General features: G+C 51.6%; 1 protein-coding gene across 1 annotated transcript in view; it reads left to right on the forward strand.

Annotated features, from left to right (window-relative positions):
- Nucleotides 1–19,540, forward strand: part of FBN3 (fibrillin 3) — a 248,900-nt gene that overhangs the window by 1,670 nt on the left and 227,690 nt on the right. Inside the window, exons 2-3 of the mRNA XM_015413252.1 lie at nucleotides 14,502–14,584; nucleotides 17,271–17,369. Of these exons, the coding sequence (XP_015268738.1) occupies nucleotides 14,502–14,584; nucleotides 17,271–17,369 (182 nt within the window). The remainder of the gene's footprint in view (nucleotides 1–14,501; nucleotides 14,585–17,270; nucleotides 17,370–19,540) is intronic.

The following is a 19,540-nucleotide window of genomic DNA, read 5'->3' on the forward strand; positions in this document are numbered from 1 at the left end:
AATGAGCTGTGCTGTCAGGAGTGTGGCCCAATATGCTAATGAGTTCCTGCTGTTGGGTGTGGCCTATTATGCTAATGAGTCCCTGCTGGGCTTTTTCTACAAAAAGAGCCCTGGCTGATTTCATATTTACTCATCTGTTCCCTTAAGTGATTGTTAGCTCCAGATTTGAGGGCAGTGCCTGCGAAAGGCGGAGTCTGGGAAGGGGGACGGAACTCAGCTGCAATCCGATTTCCTTCTGGGACTTCTGCTCCTCCTAATCTGCCTCCAAAGCTGCCAGGTCCTCCCGGGGAACGGACTGCGAGTCTGGAGAGCAGTTGTAATTCCAGGAAACCCCAGGCCTCTCCTGGAGGCTGGCAACCCTAACTCTTCTGCCTTCAAAGCAGGCCCAAAGCCCCCCCCCCCGTGCCGCCCATTGTTCTCTTGTTCTTTTTTAATCTCCCCTCCCCCACCAGCCACGTGCTTTCGACTGCTTGTTGTCTTTTCCCCTCTGTACATCTAATGCTCATTTGGTCATTGATCAAATCTAGGGTTGCCAAATGAATTTTACTCACCGGCGGGGGAGCCTCGCCGCGCTCCGGGAGCCGTCCCTCGTCGTGCGTGCGCGCGCCGCCAGCACATCACCAGAACTGACGCGCGACGTCGATCAGGTTGAGGGTGTGGCCCCGATCGTCAGAGGGAAAACTCTATGGTTTTCCCTCTGACGATCAGGGCCACGCCCTCAACCTGATCGACGTCGTGCGTCACTTCTGGTGATGTGCTGGCGGCGCGCGCGCGCACGATGAGGGACCACAGAGTTTTCCCTCTGACGATCGGGGCCACGCCCCCAACGGGATCAGCGTGGTTGCGTCACCTCTGGTGACGCAGCCACGCTGCGCTTCGGGGGGCGGAGTTCCCCCCGGGGCCCGATTCCGCGGCGGTGGAAATCGGGTCTCCAAAGCAGGGGTTTACCCGCCCCCTCGCCCCCACTTGGCAGCCCTAATCAAATCATTGTGATTTTGTTGCCTTTGTTTAAATTGTGTACCTTGGTCTTGGGGGTCCCGTGTAGTAAGCTGCCTTGGGATCAAACAGAAAGGGGGAAATCAAGAATGCCACCAGTGTGAAGACTCTGTAGAAAAAGACATCCAAGAAACTTGGAGGGGGTGGGTTTCAGTGGGCATTGGAGACTGGAAAACTCTGGAAACAGAGACTGGAATTCAGAGCCAAACTAAATGTGACACTAGCTACGGGTCCATCCTCGGGCCACCAACATCATTTTAGAAGCAGTTATAGTTGTTTTAAAATTGCCACGAGGCCCCAGTCTGGATCAGTTGTGTGGCACGGACACCCTAGGAGCTCTTGTTCCTCCCCCCCCCACACACACCTTTTCAGGTGCCAAAAAAGGTGCAGGAGGAAACGGGAGCTCTTGGGGCTACTGTGTGCATGATCTGGATCAGGTAAAAGGTAAAGGTTTCCCTTGTTCGAAAGCCAGTCGAATCCGACTCTAGGGTGGCGGTGCTCATCTCCGTTTCCAAGCCGAAGAGCCAGCGCTGTCCAAAGACATGTCCACAGTCATGTGGATGGCATGACTAAACGCCGAGGTGCACAGAACTCTGTTACCTTCCCACCAAAGCAGTACCTATTTATCTACTTGCAATTTCTTGCTTTCGAACTGCTGGGTTGGCAGGAGCTGGGGCCAGAAATGGGAGCTCACTCCACCATGCGGCACTAGGGTCTCAAACTGCCAAACTACAGACCTTCCAGTCTGCAGCACAGCATCTTAACCTCTGGGCTACCACGGCCCCTCTGGATTAGGACCTCACAGCAATTTTTAAAGAGCTACCACCGAGCAAGGGAATCCAAGAGAAATGGGCAGCCACACACATCCTCTGTCCCTCTCTCTAAAACATGCCCCAGCTAGATGTTAGAATTAGGACAGGCTCTTTAACTTAGCTTTTCTAATTCCCTACAGAGTTACCATTACCTTCAGGCTTGCTCCAACTCTCCAGCGGCCACAGGATGAATCCATGGCTGCCGTCATGTTTAGTTTGTTTCTGAGTCACTTGGTGATGGGCCATAGACTTGGGATAGACAAATGGGCGTATTTCTTCAGACGAGGCATAAATGCATTGTGGAACTCTGGCAGCTTGAAGAGTGAATTGGAATAATTAATGGCTATTGGCTGTGATAGCTAAATGGAGCCACCATGTTCAAAGGTCCTGAGGGGCAAGAGTGAGGGGGGGGGCTTTCACTTTGTGGGCCTTCTGGCGCTTCAGGCTGCCCATCGCAACAAACAGGATGATGACATAGACAGTCCAGGTGACATCTGGAGATCTCCCATTATTACAATTGATCTCCAGACACCGGGATCACTTTCCCTGGAGAAAACGGCTTCTTTGGAGGGTGGGCTCTATGGCATCATACCCTGCTGAGGTCCCTCCCCTCTCCAAACCCCTTCGTCCCAAGGCCCCACTCCCCAAATCTCCACATATTTATAGAATCATAGAATCATAGAGTTGGAAGGGACCTTCAGGGTCATCTAGTCCAAACCCCTGTGCAATGCAGGAAATTCACAAATACCTCCCCCCCACCAGGGGTCATTTCATAGAAAAAGAGGTGCAGGAGCTCATTAGCATAACTTATTTGCATATGCCACACCCCCTGACATCACCGGAAATGTGTCAGAAGGCAACGCCCACCGCTCAGGCTCCACTGGACTGTTTTGGATTGCCAGCTATTGGGGAGGGGGGAGCGTGCAGATCTGTCCTCGCAGAGGAGGGAGAGCCTTTACCTGAATAAAACTTGGTCTTAAAGGTGCCACTGGACTGTTTTGGATTGCTAGCTATGGGGTGTGTGTGTGGAATGCACAGATCTGCCCTCACAGAGGAGGGAGAGCTTGTACCTGAAGGCGGGCTGGGGGGGGGCTCTGCAACTTACCTGGCTGCTTCTTGCTCCTCGTGGCCCGACTGAGGGCTGCTGGGAGCAGGGGGTGGGGCTTGTTGCATGTGCCACACCCCCTGGGCTCCTTACTGCCGGAGCTCTGCTCCTGTGCGCTCCTGCAGGAAATGACCGCTGCCCCACACGCCCAGAAGATGACACCCCTAAGGGCCTGTGGTCTGATCCTACAGAGCTCTCCTTGTAGGGTTGCCAGCTTCCAGGTAGTGGCTGGAGATCTCCTGGGATCACAATTGAACTCCAAGCGACAGAAATCAGTTCTTCTGAAGAAAATGGCCACTTTGGACTCCATGGCATTCTACCCCACTGAATTCCCTCTCTTCCCCAAACCCCGCCCTCCTCAGGCTCCACCCCCCAAATCTTCAAGTATTTCCCAACCTGGTGCAGGTAGCCCTACCTCCTGGTGTTTTTCTGCAAGTTCTGTTAAGGCTGCAGTAGATCTTTGCGAGCATGAGGCGCTGACCAACTTCTATGCTGAAAATTGCCTTTCCCTCACTTACTGTAATAAGGTAGCACGGAGTGGGGCAGGCTCAGTTCCGTTGGGAAACATGGATTCTGGCTCACTCACTTGGGTAGAGAGGTCTGCTCTCCTGGTATGTCAGGTTATCTGGTTCCCTCCTGATCACCACGGGGCTGGGGCTTACCTTGATTTGCAGGTGATAGTGGTCTGCCCTTTAGATTAATGGCACCTTGTCTGGGCTATTCGGCGCACATTTGGAGGCAGCGTTCTCACTCCATGCCTTCTACAGGTTAAGCTCAGCACTGAACAATTAGGATCACAAGAATCTCTGGAAAGAGGATGTAAGAATCTCAGAAGAGCCCTGATGGATCAGACCACCTAGTCCAGCTAGTCCAGCTTCCCACAGTAGGGTTGCCTTTGCTCCAATGGGGGTGGGATTTTCCTCACTTTCAGGGGCCCCAATCCCCTGCCAGCCAGTTGGCCATCAGGGGAGCCCCACCCCCACCCCTGAAGAACCCCGTCATTGTCAGGGTCCGTAGCCAGGTTACTCAACTCAGGGCTTCATGAGAAGATAACTGTTTATTGGTAAATCCAGTACTAGAGACATGTGTACAGCTTGTGTCAGGAATGGCCGCCAATACTAGGGCCTCTGACTTCTGCTAGAATCAAACATCCTCCCAGTAAACATGAGCCAATGGATACATCTCACGCGTGCGGGCAAAGCAAGCAGGCAAAGCAAAAGCCGTTAACTTTCCCAGCCGAGTAAAACTGCAGCTGGAGCATCTACAAGGTCAAGCATAAGATAGCAAGCAGTTGGTGAGCCAGGGAGAGCTGAGACAGAAAACGGGAGGGCACCCCTCCACATTCCAGACCTATGACAGGGCTACCTGACAGTCATGCCCAATGTGTTGCCAAGCACATTGTGTGGGGACGCTCTAAACTTTGGGTAAAAACTCTATGGTGACTATAGAGTTTTTTACCCAAATGCTAGAGTGTCCCCTGAACGACATGCCCGGCGTGATGACATCATTTCTGGGTGATGTCATCGTGGTGTCATCATGAAGCCGAGCTGGAGCCCCCTGCGAGGACGCAGGTGAGACCTGACAACCCTACTACACAGTGGCCCTACACAGTGTGCCACAAGTTACTGTAGAGGGCTAGCAACAGGGCATAGAGTCTGAGAGCTTCCTGTGATGTTGCCTTCTGGCCCATAAATTTAGAAGTTTACTTCTTTGAATGTGAAGGTTCCCCCTTAGTCATCATGGCTAGTAGCCATGGCTATCCTCCATGAATCTGTCTAATCCTCCTTTACGGGCATCTCTGCCTGTGGCCATCACTCCGTCCGCTGGCAGTGAAATCCATCTTTTAACCACTCACGTAAAGAAGTATGGCCTTTTGTCCAGCATAAATTTACTGTCCGTCAAGAAGAGCTCTGCTGGAAGAGACCAATGGTCCAGAATTACCAGCCAAGTTCCATTTGTCCAGTTTTGCTCCTCAAAATAGTTCAGGGCACCCATATATGGTTCTTCTCCATGGCATCCTTGGCACGACCCTGTCAGGTAGGACATGCTGAGAGAGAGGCCCAAGGCTTTCATGGCCGAGCAGGGATTTGAACACAGATCTCCCCCAACCTGACTAATATTTAGGTCTGCCAACCTCCAGGTGGGTCTAGCAACAAATAAATATACACTGCAAAAACCTTGTAACAAACTAATGTGTTCTATTTATTACTCATGCAGCTTTGAGAATGACAGGAGTACTCCATCCATAAATGTTGGCTGCATAATGTGTCTTTTGTAGGACCGGCAAAAAAAAAGCATCCATACAACTATTAAGAAAGCTGTCCCCCTTTTTGGAAGACTTCATGCAAGGAGAAGTGATAAATAGAACACATGAGTTTGTTATAAGGTTTCTGCAGTGTATATTTATTTGTTGCTAGAGTCTCCTAACACTGCAGCTCGGGTTGCTTCAACCTCCAGGTGGGGCCAGGAGATCTCCCAGTATTACACTTGATCTCCAGACTCAATAGACAAATTCCCTTGAAGGAAATGGCTGCTTTGGAGTATGGGCTCTATAGCACTGGGACCTGCTGAGGCCAGGGTTGCCAGGTGGGGCTGATAAACCAGCGGGGGACTGTCCAGGAGCCTCTGGGAGAGGGGAAGGAGGAAGCACAAGTAAACTCCAAAGGGAGTTCTGGCTGTCACATTTAAAGGGTTCCTTTTAAGTTCCTTTTAAATGCCTTCCCTCCTTTGGAAACAATGGAGCACCTTTTTTAGGGACTCATAGAATTGGACCCCCTGGTCCAATCTTTTCAAAACTTGTTGGGGGTTTTTTTGAGGAGAGGCACCAGATGCTAAGCTGAAAACTTGGTGCTTCTACCTCCAAAAAACAGCCCCCCCCAAGCCCCAGATACCCACAGGTCAATTCTCCATTATACCCTATGAGGACCTGTCTCCGTAGGGTATAATGGAGCACCTAGTGGACATTCCCCTCCCGCTTTCGGTTAACCCTGAAGCGGGGGGAGGGCCTCCAGACCAGGGGATCCCGTGCTCCCAACTGGGGATTGGCAACCCTTCACTACCCAAAGGAGTTTCAGAGCGGCTTACAAACTCCTTTCCCTTCCCCTCCCCACAACAGACACCCTGTGAGGTAAAAGAAGAAGAAGAAGAGATTGGATTTATACCCCCACCCTTCCCTACCCAAAGGAGTCTCAGAGCGGCTGAAAATCACCTCTCCCTTCCCCTCCCCACAACAGCCACCCTGTGAGGTAAAAGAAGAAGAAGAAGAGATTGGATTCATACCCCACTCTTCCCTACCCAAAGGAGTCTCAGAGCGGCTTACAAACTCCTCTCCCTTCCCCTCCCCACAACAGACACCCTGTGAGGTAAAAGAAGAAGAAGAAGAGATTGGATTCATACCCCACCCTTCACTACCCAGAGGAGTCTCAGAGCGGCTTACAAACTCCTCTCCCTTCCCCTCCCCACAACAGATGCCCTGAAAAAGCTGTAGGGAGGCCGCTATGGCACTTGGAAAGGAATGCATAGGGGGGAAACACCATCACTGGTCCTGCTGTGTAGAGGCCCTCACAGCATTTTGAAATGGCCGGATTCTTCTCTAAAATGGAACTGGTCACACCTGCGGCTGTAACATCTGGTTTGGCCCTAAGTAGTCAGAGTGCCTGCTTGACATACAGAAGATTCTAGAATTTGGCATCTTCCATTCACGGACCTCAGAAAGTCGGCCTTTCTGTGCCGAGACCCCAGAGAGCCACAGACAGTTTAGGGAGACCACAGCTGGGTACGGTTGCCAGGCCTGGGTTGGAAAAGACCTGGAGACTTTGGGGGTGGAGCCGGGAGAAGGCAGGGTTTGGGGAGGGGAGGGACTTCAGTGAGGGGTCCAAGGCCACAGAGCCCACCCTCCAAAGCAGCTGTTTTCTCCAGGGGAGCTGATCTCTGTCAGCTGGAGATCAGTTGTAAAAGCGGGAGATCCCCAGGCCCCACCTGGAGGCTGGCAACCCTACAGCTGGGTTGACGGACCGAGGGCCTGACGTAGCACAAGGCAGCTTCAAATATCCTTGCTCCTCTCCCTTGTCAGAACAGCAGTCCTTTAATTAATTACTTAGCTTGAATTAGAATCTTCCTCGAAGGCCATTTTGTAGGGGGGAGGGGGGGATCGGGTTGACCACTGTGCGAAACAGGATGCTGGACTAGATGGGCCTCTGATAAGTAAAACAATTGCCCCCTCCTGGCTTGGAACCCTTTGGCAGTTTTTCACGCACGCACGCACACACACACACCCTTTAGTCCAGCTTTTTAGAGAATTGTTGTACGTTACTCTAAAGCCAATCTGGTTGCCAGCCGGCCCCAGAATGCTACGTATTACCTTCCAGAGGGGCACGCGGGGACTTTGAAAGAGCACCGGGGCTGGCGAGGCGGGGGGGGGGATCCAGACCCTCTTGGCAAAGCCACAAGGTATCCAGTGGCGTGAGAACTGATCGGCTGCCTGTCGTCTTGGCTCCGGACCCGGGCTTGGCAGGGCAGCCGGGGTCTCTGTCGAGAGGAAGCATCTATTCCCCGCTTCCACAGAACGCATTCGGCATTCTGGGTTCAGTCAGGTCCATAAATCACCCCAGAGTTGGTCGTTCTCCAGAACTGGGTTGGTTTTTTTTTGCAAAACTTGGACTTCAAGCTCCTGCCAAACCTTCTGCATTTGGTCCGGTCCGGTTCCCATCTGCTTCCAGGGCCTAATTCTTTGTCCCGTCTGTACAGACAACATTATAAATCACCCCGTTGGCAGAAGGATAGTTAGAAATGGGGGGTGATGGAACCAGTCCTGAAAGCTTCTACCGCAGTAAATCTATTTGTTTGTAAGTGACCACAAGAGTCTCTTTTTTGCCGTTCATGGTAAGAGATCAGGTTGCCAACTATGGGTTGGGAAATTCCCAAATATTTGGGGTTGGGGTCTAGGGAGGGCAGGGGAGGGACGTCAGTGAAGCATAATGCCATAGAGTCCACCCTCCAAAGTAGCCATTTTCTCTCAGGAAACTGATCTATACTTTCTGGAGATCAATTCTAATTCCAGGAGATCTCCAGGCAGACTTCCTGGATGCTGGCAACCCTAGAAGAAGTGAGCAGACAAAATAAAAGAAGACACCCCCCCCCTTTCCCTGAAAGCCAGTTTGGTGTAGTGGTTAAGTGCGTGGACTCTAATCTGGGAGAACCGGGTTTGATTCCCCACTCCTCCACTTGCACCTGGCTGGATGACCTTGGGCAAGCCGTAGTTCTGATAAAAGCTGTTCTTGAAAAAGAGCAGTTTCTGTCAAGAGCTCTCTCAGCCCCACCTGCCTCACAGGGTGTTGTGGGGAGGGGAAGGGAAAGGAGTTTGTCAGCCCATCCCTTGGGTAGTGAGCCGGAAACTAAAAAATGTGAGCTAGCTCACACTAACTCAGCTTAGAGGGAACACTGGTGTCAGGATACGATTCCAGTTCCAATCTTCTGAGAGAGGAAGAAAAATCGATTACAATTGAGCTCCAGACAACCAAGATCAGTTCCACTGGAGAAAATGGCTACTTTGGAAGGTGGACTCTATGGCATTGTACCATGCCGAGGTCTCTCCCCTTCCCAAACCCTGCCCTCTCCAGACTCCACCCCCAAAATCTCCACGTATTTCCCAACCCAGAGCCTGCAACCCTACCAAGGACCTCACCTGCTTCTATCTCGCAAGCCTTATAGACAGGGGTCATTCCGTAGAAAAAGAGGTGCAGGAGCTCATTGACATAACTCATTAGCAACGCTCCGTCTAAGCTGTGGAGTCTTGTGAGCAAAAATTCAACTTTGTAAGCTGCTGGCATTAAACTTGTGAGTGAGCAATTTGGCTGCTGCATAAATTAGTTTGCTCTGGAGCCATCCTTTCTGAGCTAAGACAAAAATGTGTGAGCTGGCGGCTAAAAAACTATGAGCTAGCTCACACTAACTCAGCTTAGAGGGAACACTGCTCATTAGCATACCTTATTTGCATATGCCACACCCCCTGACATCACCGGAAGTGTGTCAGAAGGCAACACCCACCGCTCAGGCTCCACTGGACTGTTTTGGATTGCTAGCTATTGGGGGGGAGGGGGGAACGTGCAAATCTGTCCTTGCAGAGGAGGGAGAGCTTGTACCTGAATAAAACTTGGTCTTAAAGGTGCCACTGGACTGTTTTGGATTAGGGGGCCGGGGGGAGCTCTGCAACTTACCTGGCTGCTTCTTGCTCTGACTGAGGGGTGCTGGGAGCAGGGCGTGGGGCTTGTTGCATGTGCCCGCCCCCTGGGCTCTTTACTGCCGGAGCTCCACTCCTGTGTGCTCCTGCAGGAAATGACCCCTGGTTATAGAACTTCCTGATCTCATACAAGCTTCCTTCATTTCCTGTGGAAATATTTGGCTGCCATTTTGGTTGCCCTGGCAATAGGCAACCAAAAATGGAGGCTGGGGAAGTAAGGGATTAAGAAGGATTATCCCCTCAGGCTTCTTGGAGAGAACAACAGTTGAGCAGGTGGGTGCAGGTTGGGACAGTAGGTTAGCCAACGGTAGGGTACCTCCCCCCAAATCTACTGCCTGAAACAGCCCCCTCAGGCCTCACTTATAGACCCAGTGCTGTCATGAGGGGATTTATAGGCCAAAAGCAACATTGTTAATGGAGCCTGGAACCATACAGGACATTAATCAGTGAGTGGTAGGGTTTTGCACCAGCTGGACTTCAGGCCTTTTGGGAGAACTTTTTTCTAGAGTTAGAGATGTTGCTTCTCAAGCCATAAGAGTTAGAAAATTCATGAATATGCAGCTTTTTGTTGCTTGAGGAACTCCATACTTCGCATTGATTGGCACAATTTCTGGTCAGAGGAAGACATATTGTCGAAATGACAGCACCAATCCGGAGACCCCGTCTTTTCGCTTCTGTTTCTATTGTATTATTTTCTGTAATAATCACTTCAGAAATTAATGTTTTGTATAACATCTTTGGAGCTGCGGTGGCTCAAGTGGTGAAGACGCTGAACTGCAGGCTGTGGAAAGTCGGTAGTTCAGCAGTTCGAGACCCGGGTGCCGCATGACAGAGTGAGCTCCCGTCTCTAGTTCCAGCTCCTGCCAACCTAGCAGTTTGAAAGCAAGAAATTGCAAGTAGATCAATAGGTACCACTTCGGTGGGAAGGTAACAGTGTTCCATGCGCCTTGGTGTTTAGTCATGCCGGCCACATGACCACGGAAACGTCTTCGGACAGTGCTGGCTCTTCGGCTTTGAAACGGAGATGAGCACCGCAATCCTAGAGTCGGACTCGACTGGCTTTCGAGCAAGGGAACCTTTACCTTTACCTTTTAATAACATCTTTAGATAAAAAATCGTGAATGCTTCTTTATCACAGTTGTATTATTCATCTGTTGTAAGCTCTTTTTGACTGTGACCATCTCATTGTTTGCCAGTTCAATGGAAGACAGCTTCAGATGTTCATGAGCAAAAATCCGCACCAGTAATTCTCTGCTTTTACCCAGAAGGCCAGTGGTTAAATACCTGCTTTGCCATGTAGAAGCCCCCACTTTCTCTATTCAGTTCTAGGATCTCCGGCTGCAGGTGTGGGAAAGACATTTATCTGCAGAAGACTCTGGAGAGGGTCATTCTGTCTAACACTGGGCTGCATGGACTGGTTGACCTGTTCTGCACAAGGCAGCCTTAACATTTCATGAGCAAGAAATCTAGACTCAGCGGTCACATTTTAATGGACGGGAGTTTGCTGAGCATTCAGGCATCTGCTTTGCATGCAGAAGGTCCCAAGTTCAATCCCCGGCATCTCCAGTTCAAGGAGCACAGGTAGCAGGTGCTGTGGAGAGGGTCACGATCTTCCCCGGGGCAGCCGCCAAGCACCGGTCCCTGAGCTCCATGACCCACTGGGCCTCTTCGGTCCAGCAGGAGCCTGGCACGGGGAGCATCGTTGCACAGTGACACACCACGTGATGATGTCACTTCCAGTCCGTACCTGGAAACAACGTGACAAAGCTCTAGGTAGAAATCATAGAGTGTATTCCTAGAGCATAATGGGTGCAAACTGGAAGTGATGTCCTAACATCATTTGTCGCCATCAGGCGTTGCTTCCAGTCCTGCCAAGGCTCCCACTGGTTGCCACAGCTCAGCTGGCAACCCTCACTGGGAAAAACCTTTCTCTGAAGCGTTGGTGTCCATTGGGAAGCTCTTGTGGGAGGTCTGGGTAAGATCCAGTTTAGCCTGGAGAGGGGATGACTGAGAGGTGGTAGGAGAACCATCTTCAAGCAGGGCCGGCCCCAGCTTATTTTGCACCGTAGGCAAGGATCCCTTCTGGCGCCCCCCGTGCGCCCCCCTCCACATGTGCTTTGCCCCCCTCACTTGGGTGCTGCCGCTGGTGGCCAGAGGATTTCCACACCGACTGACCCAATTTGCCCGGCTGCTGCCTCACCCAGCTGCCCAGCGCCTTTCCCGGCCCCTGCCGGTGGAGCCTCCCACGGGCTGGCAGGTCACAGGAATGGGCTGTGCTGGGTAGGGGGGCTTTTGGTGGGGGGGCCGGTTGCAGTTTGGCGCCCCTAAGGGCCGGCCCACTCTAGGCAAACGCCTAGTTCACCTAGTGAGCGAGCCGGCCCTGTCTTCAAGTACTTGAAGGGCTGTCCTATAGAGGATGGTGCGGAGTCTTCCTGACAGTTAGAGCGGTTACTCAGTGGAACAGGCGTCCTCGGGAGGTGGTGGGCTCTCCTGCTTTGGAGGTTTTCAAACAGAGGCTAGGTGTCCTTCGGACAGCCATGCGGATTCTCTGAACTTAGGCAGATCATGAGGGCAGGGAGGGCTACCTCAGTGCTTAGTTCTTGTGGCCATTTCTTACACACCCAGGGAAACGCCGATCACCACTTTGGGGTCGGGAAGCAATTTTTCTCCATGCCAGTATGGCTGGAGGTTTTTTGTCATCTTCTGGGCGTGGAACAGCTGTCACTATGTGTGTGTGTGTGTGTGTTGGTATTCGTGAATTTTCTGCATTGCGAAGGAGGTTGGACTAGATGACCCTGGAGGTCCCTTCCAACTCTATGGTTCTATGATCTCTCTCTCTGTGTCTTCTGAAGAACTTGGAGTAGGGTTGTCAACACCAGGTTGGGAAATTCCTAGAGATATGGGGGTGGAGCCTCAGGAGGTGGGATTTGGGGAGGGGAGGGATCTCAGTGGAGTATAAGACCATATTTGGGGGGGCCTGGGCAGAGAGTCTCCAGGGCTCTCTCCTCTCCTCTGCCTACCACCGGACCCCCCTCTCATGCCTCCCTTCCCACCCATTGACCCCCACATGCCAGTGAATCTCTCCCCATCCCTCCACAAGCCCTCTCACCACCTGCAGTCACAGATGCGTGCACCATCTACATGCCAGTTCCCTGACAAAGTGAAGGCAGTGCGTATCGCTGGGAGTGTGGATGGCAGAGTGCTTGCAAGCAAGTGAGTGGTGGATGGGTGGGTGGGCAGCAGGGTGGAGGCAGGCCCGTAGCGAGGATTTTGTGGCTTGTGGGGCAAATATTTTTCTGGTGGGGCTGAAAGAAAAGCCAGAATTCTGAGGATTAGGACCAATGCTCCCTCTAAGCTGTGGAGTCTTGTGAGCAAAAATTCTACTTTGTGAGCTACAGGCATTAAAGTTGTGAGTGAGCAATTTGGCTAGTGCATCAATTAGTTTGCTCTGGAGCCATCCTTTCTGAGCTAAGACAAAAATGTGTGAGCCAGAGGCTAAAAAACTGTGAGCCAGCTCACACTAACTCAGCTTAGAGGGAACACTGCTTAGGTCTCAGCTACTGTGGAATCAAGCCTTTTAAAATCAAAGCATAGAGGCTTCTGCAAATGTTAGCCCCAGAGTGTGACAATAGCAGGCTGAGAAAGTGGGAGGGGGGAGGAAGGGAGAATAAATTTTCTGGTAGATGGTAGGCGTGGCACTGGAAATACTTCTCTGGGTTTGGCCAGTAAACTCACTCCAATTTGTATAAAACCACATAAAACTTTATTTACAAAAACAAAGGACAAACAGCACATAGATAGGATAAAGAATGTATACAGTTCCAAAAGGAATACAAACCAAAACAAAAAACCTAGCTGGCTATTCTACTCACTGCTTTTCCTATCAGCCACATAGCTCTGGCATCTCAACTGGCGTTCCTGATGAGCAGAGTCTTCGGAAGCATAGCAGCCGGGTAGAAGTTGAGGAGAGCTGCGAGGCAGTCTCTTCTCTCTCTGAGTCTTCTCAAGCTGTCTATTCTACATAGGTGTTCTTAACCATTTAGCCAATAGAAAGCTGTTATCAGGAGAGATCTCTACATTGCAAGCTGTCAACCACTTTAGATGACAGTTCTCAGATGCTGCAAGTTAATCACTTCTGCCAGCCTAAGCAACAATTCTGATAACAAGCCGGCAGGTGAGGGTGATGACTTCTGTAGTCAAGAAAGCTAACACGTAGGTAGAAAAACTCTCTTAAAGGAGACCAGTTTCTTGACACAGAGTTAGCAGGGGTCCTAGAGGTCACCTACTCCAACCCCCTTGCTCAGTGCAGGAATTGGTCAACTACAGCACCCCACTCTGCTTAAAGGAGTACACGCCTTTTAAAACATGTTTTAAAATGATTGAATAAAGCATTTGCAGAGAAATTTTTGTGGGGCTGTGCCTTTAAGAAAGCCCCACCGTAGCTATGGACCTGGGCGGAGGCACCATGGTCAGTGATGGTGAGCCCTGCCAGAAGACTTGGGCCCCAGCAGCCACCCCACCTCAGGACATGCTGATGCCAGCTTAGTATAAAGCCACAGATTGCGTCCCCCAAAGCAGCCATTTTAACCAGGGGAACTGATCTGTCTAGTTTAGAGATCAGTTGTAATCTGGAGAACCGCCAGCTTTGATTTCTCACTCCTCCACATGAAGCCTGCCAAGGGACCTTGGGGCAGTCACATTTCTCTCAGACGCCTCTCAGCCCCACATGCCTCACAAGGTGCCTCTTGTGAGGAGAGGAAGGGAAGGAGAGCGTAAGCCGCTTTGAAACTCCTTAAGGTAGAGAAAAGTGGAGTATGAAAACCAACTGTTTTTCTAATTCCAGAGGATCTCTGGGTCCCACCTGGAGTTTGGCAACCCTGACTCAGAGAGGTGCTGCCAGGAGGAGTAAGCAGTACTAGACTGAATGAACCAAGGACTGATTAAAAAGCAGATTTAGACGTTTGTTGCTATTTGGTGTCCCAACCAAGACTTTTCTTGGAGAAAGGCCTCCTCCGTGTTGGCGGGATTCATTTTTCTCTGTCTTTGTCTGAGAGTCAGTTTGGTGTAGTGGTTAGGAGTGCAGACTCTAATCTGGGAGAACCGGGTTTGATTCCCCATGCCTCCATATTCAGCTGCTGGTGTGACCTTGAGTCATTCACAAGTTTTCTCAGAGCTGTTCTCTCGAGAGCAGTTCTCGAAAGAGCTTCAGTCTCACCAACCTCACAGGTTGTCTGTTGTGGGTGGGGGAAGGGAAAGGAGACTGTAAGTCACTCTGAGACTCCTTCAGGTAGTGAAGGGCGGGGTATAAATCCAACCTCTTCTTCTTCTTCTTTTGCTCATTGACTTTCAGGCCAAACGTTTGCGGGTCTCGGTTCCACTCCTACTGCTGTCCTGGGTGGAAGACTCTTCCTGGCGGGAACCAATGCATTGTCCGTGAGTATGAGCAGGGGGGTGCACCGCTCAAGGAAAGGTGGGGTGGATTGTTCTTCTAGTGTTATGATAACAGGCCAGCCAAAATGAGAAATGTTGGTGCTTGTTGATTTACAAAATCTGGGTGATCCAAGGCAAAAATTAGAATGCACAGATCACATAATGACTTTCCACCTTCAGGCCAAACTCACTCCTGAGTCCTTCAAATGAAGCAGCTATTGGCTGCTGCCTGAAAGCAGTGTGCCTCTTGCTGGAAATGCTGCAAAACTGCTGTCAAGCTGCCATAAAGCACTCCGCTGAAAAACACCGTTAGATGTCTTGATGGTTCATTCATTTCTGCCAAGAAGCTGGCTGGGATTCCAGCTTTCCTGGAAGACCTGCTAGAGCTCAGTGGGCTCGTAAAGAAAACCCAGATTTTGTGATGGGAAAAGCAGACCACAGCAAATCTGTAATGGTTTCCTGTTGCTACTGGAACTTCTTATCCCCCAAATTTACCGTGTGTTACCACTAGTGTTTCCTTTGCCAGTTACGGGAAGGGCCCAGGAGATCGCGAAGATCTGCTGGGTCTCCACTTTGTGATCGCTGCAAATCTTAACTTGGCGACTGACGTGTTGGATCTGAAAGGTGCCCTTCCACACGTGGGAAGCATCTTCTCCACTTAGTGTTCTCAAATGATTGCAGAACTGAAGCCGAAGATATTCTCGGTATCTGTGTCAGACCTCCTGCCGCTTCTCACACATGCTGCCGAGATTACCAGTGACCTGAGCGTGTGTTTGAAGAACGACACCAGCAGCTCCTTTTCCTCTTTGGATCCAGCCTTCCATGTCTGAAAGCCACAGCCGATTGTCCAAGGACCGAACTTCACATTAGGTGTTGACCTAGATATGGACCCTTGTCAGGTCACTGTTGCCATGCTGCCCGGGTGTGATTCAGGGGTTAGGGACCTCCAGGGTCATCTAGTCCAACCCCCTGCGCAATGCAGGAGATTCACAAATAACCTCCCCCCACCCCCCCACTCCCAGTGACTCCTGTTCCACGCCCCGAAGATGACAAAAAACCTCCAGGATCCCCGGCCAAACTGGCCTGGAGAAAAATGGCTTCCTGGCCCCAAAGTGGCAATCAGCATTTCCCTGGGCGTGTAAGAAAGGGCCACGACAACGAAGCACTGGTCTAACCATCACTGATGCCAGGTCCCTTTCACCTGTTGTGGAAGGATGCGAGGACGTTTCCGGGAGTGGGAAATGACATCACACACACACACCCCGTTCCTCCCGACGTGCCTGCATCACTCAGATGTGACGTCACCCCCCTCCCCCCGTTCCTCCCCAAAACAGTGACATGGCACGCGATGTCCCTGCATCACTCAGAGGGGACGTCAGCATATTGGCAACGTCGGTGTGTGTGTGTTTGACGCTCTGGATTTTGGGCAAAACTCTACGGTAAAATCAGCATCAAACCATAGAGTTTTGCCCAAAATCCAGAGCTAATATGCAAAGGAGCTCCTGCTACCAGTAGAGCCCCCGGAAGTGGAAGTGACATCGGCTTGTCAGCGACTTGGGGGGGGGGGTTTGACGCTCTGGACACGCTCTGGACTGTTTTGGATTGCTAGCTATTGGGGGGGATGGGGACGTGCAGATCTGCCCTCACAGAGGCGGGAGAGCTTGTACCGGAATAAAACTTGGTCTTAAAGGTGCCACTGGACTGTTTGGGATTGCTAGCTATGGGGGGGGGGAACGCGCAAATCTGCCTTCACAGAGGAGGGAGAGCTTGTATCTGAAGGCAGGCGGGGGGGGGTGGGGCCTCTGCAACTTACCTGGCTGCTTCTTGCTCCTCGTGGCCCAACTGAGGAGTGCTGGGAGCAGGGGGCGGGGCATGTGCCTGCCCCCTGGGCTCCTTGCTGCTGGAGCTCCACTCCTGTGCGGTCCTGCAGGAAATGACCCCTGCTTTCAAATCTTGTTGGCATGCTCAGGGGAAGAAAGGTTTGCTGCAATTCCATTCTGAAGAGACAGAGCCCGTGTTCAAAAGGGGAGCGTTCAAATCTAAAGAAGGTGCCCATGAAATCCGGAACCATTCTGAAATGTGAACAAACTCTGTGCTTGCAAAGATTACCCATCTACTGGTTAAATTTTATTCTGCCCTTGTAGTTTTTCTCTCATCCAGTTTGATGTAGTGGTGCAGAGTGGCGGACTCTAATCTGGAGAACCAGGCCTGATTCCCCACTCCTCCTCCACATGCAGCCAGCTGGGTGACCTTGGGCCAGTCACAGTTCTCTCAGAGCTGTTCTTTCAAAAGCAGTTCTTTCGGAGCTCTCTCAGCACCACCTACCTTCCAGGGTGTCTGTTGTGGGGAGAGGAAGGGAAGCAGATTGTAAGCTGCTCCGAGTCTCTGAGTGAAGAGAGGGATATAAATCCTCCTCCTTCTCTTCCTCCTCATTGTCTTCTTCCTCCTCCCTTTTCTTTCTTCTTCTTCCGTTGTCACAGCCCTCGGAGGTAGGCTAGGCTGAGAGAGAGAGTCTCCAAGTTTCATAACTGAGCTGAGATTCGAACCCGGGACTCCCTGATACTAATCTAAATTTGTGACCTCACTGGCTCTCAGCCGTTGGTTGAAAAGATATGGGGCAGGAGGTTCAGGGAGGTTCTCCTGCCCTGCTGTGTCTCATTCCTTCTCTCCGCTTCTTCTCCCCTGACAGCAATTTGCCGGAACTCTTGCGGCGAGGGATTCTGTTCGCGGCCAAACATGTGTACCTGCTCCAATGGGCAGCTGTCTCCAAACTGTGGCTCTGCAGGAGGTGAGAGTTGGCGTGAGACCATACCGTGGCATGGCAGGGAGGGGCAGGAGAGAGCATGGCAGGGAGGGGCAGGAGAGAGCCCGCCTTACCTGTGACTAGGACCCCCACTCCCAGCTTTGGTCCCCGGCTGGATCAGACCAAATGTCCACAGAACTCAGCGTTCTGTCTCCAACAGAGGCCAGCTGACAATCCAGGCTGGGAAGCCAAAGTTTTCTCCTATTCATTGGCTTTAGCTGTCAAGCCCGCCCTGGGCTCCAGGGCCGTGACGGGGAGGTCCGATGGCCCGAGGCTTGTAAAGAAGAGGGGGAGCTTTGGGGCCTCAGATGGGTAGGGGACAGAGTTGAACCCCACTCCGTAGGTTCCCCTACCTCCGTGCTTCGGTTCCCCAGCCTCTCAGCGTCCTCTCTGAACTCCTTCTTGCTCTCTCTGCATCCAATGGTTCCGCGCACGTCCTACCTCCCCACCCCCTTCGGTTCCCTCTCCTTTATACCCAGCTCCCTCACCCAGCGCCGTCTCCTGTCCCCACCTCCCTCTCATTCCTCCCAGCCCTACCCCCCTTAATAAGCTCCAACGCCTTCCCCGTGGCGGGGGTGTGGTCGTAGCTACGCTTGCGGCGGTCTTGGTGGCCCAGGGTCGCCAAGACCGCTGCCGGCATGTGGGGTTTCGTGTGGTTTCCCCGGCACCGTTGGCCTCTCCTGCTGCTCCCCATGGCTCCGTGCTCCATGGTCGGGCAGGGTTGTATCCCAGCAGTGCTGATGGGGCGAGGCGAGGCGGGGTCTCCTCGGTCTGCAGGTTCCCTGGGTGAGTTGGTGGTCGTTGGGGTCTCTGGGGGGTGTGGGTTAAGTCCCGGGATCCCTGAACCGGGACATTAGCATCTTGTGCTTTTCAGAGGTAGACTGCCATGCAACACGGAGGCTCCGTTTTGCTCTCTAGGCTACAGGCTATTGGTAGATCTCCCCTTTATAAGAGAACCACCTTGCTGAATCAGGCCTGAGGGGCTGTTCAGCATCCCCTTTCCCCACAATGAACAGTGGGATGCCTCTAGGGAGCCCAGCAGCAATTAAAAAAAACCCCCACAACTTACTTGCCTAAATCCACTGATGAAACTGACCGAGGCTTTTGCATCACCCCGTCAGTTTCACTGGGCAGGTAATGCAAAAGGAAGCGCCATTTTGTCAGGCCTTCACTGGCTGTATCTGAACAGGGAGGCCTCAGATGTATAGACCAAGATCTTCTCTGATGCTCGCTGGGTAATCAGGGGAAGCACAATTTGTGAACGGTGGTATTAAAGCAGGGGTGTCAGACTCACTTGTTATGAGGGCCGGATCTGACATAAATGAGACCTTGTTGGGCTGGGCCATGTGTGTCATAAAATGTAATGCCAGGTAGTGGAGGTATAAACTTTATAAAGGACGCAAACATAGAGGGTTTTTTTAACTTAAAAACATGCTTAGCACTCTTGCAACATTTTGTTTATTTAACAGTGTCTGATAACTGACACCTCTTGCTCTGAATTCTTGCATCAAAATGTCTGTGCTGTTGCAAACTTGAGTATGCTGTTCAGGTGTGTATCTGTAAGCTGCAAACCTATGATGACGCAGCAGCAGCAGAACTGGAAGAAGAAGCGAAAGACAGCCAGTTTCACCACGGGCCTGATAGAAGCCCTCCGGGGGCCTCATCCAGCCCCCGGGCCACATGTTTGATACCCCTGCCTTAAAGAGTATTGGTCCTCTTAAAAGCACTGGTAAAAGGCTTGCTTATGTATTCACCTTTTGGCAATTCTCTCTCTTCCCTGGTTCCCCGGTTTGTGTTCCGATCCCTGTTCCCCTCCTCCTGAATCCCCATTTAACTAGGAATTGCCGTGTGCCACCTTGGATACTGGCAAACACAGCACCCTGTGGTTAAAAAGGGCCCAGATTGGAGCTAAACCCCCCCCCCCCAAACAATGGAGTCTCCCTGAGATTCTACTTTGGAAATAAGAAGACCGTGTCATTCTCAATTCCAAATCTGGGGAGAGCCAGTTTGGTGTAGTGGTTAAGTGCGCGGACTCTAATCTGGGAGAACCAGGTTTGATTCCCCACTCCTCCACTTGCACCTGGCTGGATGACCTTGGGCAAGCCACAGTTCTGATAAGAGTTGTCCTTGAAAAAAGAGCAGTTTCTGTCAAGAGC

The sequence above is a fragment of the Gekko japonicus genome, unplaced genomic scaffold (assembly GCF_001447785.1).
Source record: "Gekko japonicus isolate JY-2015 unplaced genomic scaffold, Gekko_japonicus_V1.1 scaffold914, whole genome shotgun sequence".
NCBI classification, from domain to species: Eukaryota; Metazoa; Chordata; class Lepidosauria; order Squamata; family Gekkonidae; genus Gekko; species Gekko japonicus.